The 5,154-nt window shown below is 60.6% G+C and overlaps 1 protein-coding gene across 1 annotated transcript; it reads left to right on the forward strand.

The window, feature by feature from the left end:
* The first annotated feature begins 3,392 nt into the window (after window positions 1-3,392).
* LOC104317785 (dispanin subfamily A member 2b-like) lies at window positions 3,393-4,866 on the forward strand. The gene is made up of 2 exons (XM_069804430.1): window positions 3,393-3,688; window positions 4,303-4,866. Exons 1-2 carry the CDS (start codon window positions 3,473-3,475, stop codon window positions 4,495-4,497), a joined length of 411 nt encoding a protein of 136 aa, XP_069660531.1. The 5' UTR covers window positions 3,393-3,472; the 3' UTR covers window positions 4,498-4,866.
* The last annotated feature ends 288 nt before the right edge of the window (window positions 4,867-5,154 follow it).

The raw sequence follows: 5,154 nt of genomic DNA on the forward strand, positions 1-5,154 counted from the left end.
CGCGCGGCCGCGGCAGGGGCTGCGGGGCCCGATCCCGTCCGCGGGGGGGAGCGGGATCCCCCTCACTGGTGCGAGGATCTCCCCGGTCCCCCCTCGCCGGGTGCAGGGATGCCACGGGCTCGGATGCAGGGATCCCTGGGATCCCCCCTCCCTGGGTGCAGGGATCCCATAGGGGCGAGTGGTGGGGTCCCCCTGATCCCCGCTTGCTGCGTGCAGGGATCGCACGGGGGCTGGGATCCCCGGGATCCCCCTCACTGGGCGCAGGGATCCCTTTTGCTGGGTGCACGGGATCCCACAGGGGCTGGGATCCCCCTCGCTGGGTGCAGGGATCCCACGAGGGCTGCGATCCCCCTTGCTGGGCGCAGGGATCCCTTTTGCTGGATGCACGGGATCCCACAGGGGCTGAGATCCCCGGGATCCCCCTTGCTGGGTGCAGGGATCCCATGAGAGCTGGGATCCCTGGGATCCCCCTCACTGGGTGCAGGGATCCCCCTTGCTGGGTGCACAGGATCCCATGGGGGCTGAGATCCCCAGGATCCCCATCACTGGGTGCAGAGATCTCCCGTCGCTGGGTGCACAGGATCCCACGAGGGCTGGGATCCCTGGGATCCCCCTCACTGGATGCAGGGATCCCCCTTGCTGGGTGCAGGGATCCCACGGGGGCTGGGATCCCTGGGATCCCCCTCACTGGGTGCAGTGACCCCCGGGGCCGAGGCCACTTCTGCCAGCAGGACCGTCTGGAAGAAGGAAGGCTGTAGCTCACCCCGTGCAAAGCCTAACAGTAATTAACAGTAAGACGTAATTACACCGACAGCAACCAAGGCCTCGCTGACGGAGGGTTACAGGCCGCACCGCCTTGAAGGAGCCGCTTGCCAGGGCTACTCCTCGGGGCTGCAGGGGCTCAGCCAGGCTGAGACTGGCCACAACTCACTTCACCGATGCACAGGCTGGTTTTTCCCGCTGCAGCGCAGTGGCGAAAACATCGGGGCGCTTTTTTTTGTCTCCTTTCCCGCTCCACAAGTTGAGGCAGCAGCTCCTCCTTGCTGCGGCTCGGAGCTGGGAGAAAAACACACAAGAAATCAGTTATTAGAGAAAAAAGTACATTCGCAGCTGAGAAAACTAGAGGGCACCAGTGCTCTGGGTTTCGTTTCCCCGCGCTCCCCTCCCTTAAGGATGTGGAAGGTTAATTAGACGGTAATTAAGCCCAATTTAGACAAACAGGCAGGGAAAGCAGCAGTGGGAAGCTCGGTCCTTGTTAGGAAGCGAACCGGCACTGAGCCCTGCAGCGGGCTGGGGTGGCCAGGGGCTGACAGGGCTGCCCCAGCCAGGAGGAGGAGGAGGAGGAGGCCAGGATGAAGGGGATCTCTGCACAAGGCTCTCCCAACTGATGTGGAAGACGCACATCTGGGGAAATTAAGCCGTTATGTCTCCCATTTTTTGCACCTCTGCAGCTAAGGGAGCGGGAGGCTGCGGGTCGGGACATGGCTGTTTGCACAGCCTTCGGCCAAGGGACTGAGGTTCAACCTCTTCCCACCCTGCCAGCGGCCCTGGGGGGGTCTGGGAGGTTTGGGAATACCAGTGGGACATCCCAAAAAAATTGCGACTGGCCCGTAGTGACCAAGGAGAGAAGCTGGGACACAAAGTACAGAATTACAAAAGCAAATATTCATGCACGAGGGGTCCCAGCCCAACTGGGGCACCCCAAATGTGGCTTCGCAGAGGGTTCTCATACCCTTCGATCGGTCAGGTACAAGATGACTTGTCTAATTACTAGCACCTATGCTACCGATTACGAATTGTAGTCAAACTTTGCAAAGCAACTGTAGTTTTGCGGTATTGCAGATTCTCACTGATTATCCATTGAGCCAGATGTCCCTGCAGTCAGTCTTGCCGGAGTGACTGCTCTGTGATGCCAGATGATGCTGGGAGGGATTCCAAGACGTGTCAGAAGGGTTTAGGATGCTGGCATGATCTTGGTTATCCCGGGGCATCCTTTAACCTTCATGGACAACTCGAAGCTTCTGAGAAGCAAAGTCCGTATTTCCAGGGCCAGGCTGCCCTTTTGTTTGTTTTACTTAAGCATGAACAATCCCAGAGTTGCCAATAAAATTTTGTCACCTCCTCATATTACAGTGTATAATCCGAATTAAGATGTATTAACAAAGTTAATACACTGTCATACTATAAAGACTGGTTGGTGTAATAGTGAGGGAGGGGAATTTTCATAAGGGGTCTGGTACCCTTGGGGACCGCAGGGAGCTGGCACAGGGCTTTTTGCAGGTCCCAAATGATGTCCCCAACAAGTGGCATCTTCTGGCCTCCCCCCATATTTGTGGGGGATGGAGTCAGAGCCGGGCTTGTGTCCCTCTGCTAGAGCAAGGTTTGCTCCTGACTGCTTCGACCCTGTAAAGGGCTGCCTGAGAGGTGACAGAGCTGGAGAGGATGAGCTCGCAGCCAGCCATCCCAGTGCTGCCTGAAGCCGCTCTCCCCCCACCCCAGCGGGATTTCGGGGATTTCACAAGCAGGCACAAGCCCAAGCCCTTCGCACGGCATCCTGCCTCCCCACGCCAGCCGTGCACTCAGCCCTGCCTTGACGAGGTTTCCGGGAAGAAACCCCCTCCAAAAAATTAAGGGAGCGGCAATCCACACCCTGCCAAAGGGACAATAATCCTGGCCAGGGCTTCTTCTGCCAAAAGCCTTTCTCCTCGATGGAGCTAGAAACTTTAGGGGCCTTGAAGTTGTGTCCCATTGGCCTTGACCGCTTCTACTGAAAATCCAAACTGTGGGGAGCTGGGGTTTGAGGCTGACGGGGGAGGCAAGGGGGGTTCCCAGTGCTATGTGGCAGGGACCTTATTTAGAGTTTCTTCACCAAGCACCCCAAAACGCTCACAGTTGACCCCAGATGGTCACCCCGGGAGGGGACAAAGAAGGGGACAGAGAAAGGGGCAAGGAAAGAAGGGGGTAAAGAAAAAGGGGGCAAAGAAGAAAGAGGTAAAGAAGAAGGGGTAAAGAAGAAGGGGGCAAAGAAGGGTTAAAGAAAAAGGGGTAAAGAAAATGGGGGTAAAGAAAAAGGGGGCAAAGAAGGGGGTAAAGAAGAAGGAGGTAAAGAAAAAGGGGGGAAAGAAAGAAGGGGGAAGAAACCGGGTAAAGAAAGAGGGACAGCGAAGGGAACACAGAAAAAGAAAGCAAAAAAGGGGGCAAAGAAGCGGACACGGAAAGAAGGGGACGAAGAAGGGGGCAAAGACGGGGGGAAGACGGGGACAAGGGGGGGGACAAAGGAAGAAGGGGGGAGCCGGGGACAGGCGGGGGACGGCCCGTGCCGCCCGGGGGGGGGCGGGGAGCTCCTCCCCCCCCCCGAGAAGGGGAGCCCGGACGGGGCGGCCCCGACCCGCCCCATCCTCGGCCTCGGGGAAACGAAACCGCCGGCGGCCGATCGCCTCCCCCCGCCCTCCGCAGCCCCCACGCCGCCGGGATGGAGCGGTCGCGGCCGCTGGGGCCGGCGCTGCCGCCTTACGAGCCGCTGGCGGAGGGGCTGGACATGGAGGGGCTGCCGCGGAGCACCGTCGTGTCGGTGGAGCCGGCGCCGCCGCCGCCCCCCCCCCGCGACCACCTGGCCTGGTCCCTCTGCACGACGCTCTACGCCAACGTCTGCTGCCTGGGCTTCATGGCGCTCGTCTTCTCCGTGAAGGTGGGGGGGGGGGGTACTGGTGGGGAGGGGGGGGGGAGCCCGGGCGTCGCCTGCACGGTGGGGTGGGGGGCGGCCCCGGGGACCCCACTGAGCCCCCGGCCCCAGGGAGACTCATGGAGCCCACAGAGCCCCCCGCAAGGAGCCCCCGGAGCCCCCAAGCCCAGGGAGGCCTGTGGACCCCCCAGAGCCCCCAAGCCCAGGGAGACCCGTGGACCCCCCCAGAGCCCCCAAGCCCAGGGAGACCCGTGGACCCCCCCAGAGCCCCAGCCCTGGGGTGCCCAAAGCACCCCACAGGCTCCCAAGACAGAAGCCCCATGGACCCCACAGAGCCCCAAAGCCGAAGGTGCCCAATGGACCCCACAAAGCCCCCACTCCGTGGACCCCTGGCCCCACAGAGCCCTGGCTGGAAGCTCTGGAGGAGGCAGGGGTTTGGGGCAGTTGGCACCCCAGAGTACCCCGGTGTTTCACGGGGAGCTCAGCCCGGCATGGCGGCTCAGGCTTGCACAAGTCCCTCCAGCACCTCTCCCACCCGGCTGCAGCCTGGAACCCCCCGGGGTGTCCCCTTCCGCTGGCTCCCCCCAACCCTGCTGACTCTCCCCTCTGCCTCCCCACAGTCTAGGGACCGCAAAGTCCTCGGCGACTACAGCGGGGCGCTCAGCTACGGCTCCACCGCCAAGTACCTGAATATCACCGCCCTGTTGCTCAACATTTTCCTCGTCATCCTCGTCATCGCCCTGATCGCTAGCGGCACCATCGTCGTGGTGAACCTCTTCAACCAGGAGCATCAAGCCTTGCTCGGCCCCACTTAGCCCTTCCCTTGCTCCGTGGGCAGAGCATCCCCCCTTACGTCTGCTAGGAGCCCCCGTCACCCCTCAGAGCTGGGGGTTGTCATCCATGCGGCCTCCCAGACCCTGCTGGGGTCCTGTCCCCCTTTCCTCGCTGCTCAAAGCCCCTACGGAGCCCTCTCTGATGGCAGCCCTCATTGGCCTCCCTGGAGACACCTCTCTTCTGGCAGCAGCTGAGCACCCAGGAACTGGCTGTAGCAAAGGAAAAGAGTGTGCTTTTCTGCTTGCTGTTTCGCTCTGATTTTGTATCTCCAAGTGCCTCTAAGAATAATCCGAAGGAGAATTGCCTCGTTCGGAGAAAACCTGGTTCAAATAAAGGTTTCTTTCACTTTTGCCCCAGCTCGGTTTCATTTTGGCAGGGGGTGGTTTGGGGTCCCCCCACCCTAGTTTGGCCAGCTGAGAAATGGCATCCACCCTCAGGATGTGCCTGAAGAGGGAAAATTGTCCCTTGGCATGGAGCATCACACAGATGATGAGCCAGGCTCGGTGAACCCGGGTACCCATGGGGAAGAGGCATCCACACAGGATGCAAAGCGCTTGTAAGGCTCACCCCAAGGATACAAGTAGCACCTCGTCTTTGCCGGGGTGTCACCAGGAGCACCCCCATCCTCACTGACCCTC

The sequence above is a fragment of the Haliaeetus albicilla genome, chromosome 16 (assembly GCF_947461875.1).
Source record: "Haliaeetus albicilla chromosome 16, bHalAlb1.1, whole genome shotgun sequence".
Classification (NCBI taxonomy): domain Eukaryota; kingdom Metazoa; phylum Chordata; class Aves; order Accipitriformes; family Accipitridae; genus Haliaeetus; species Haliaeetus albicilla.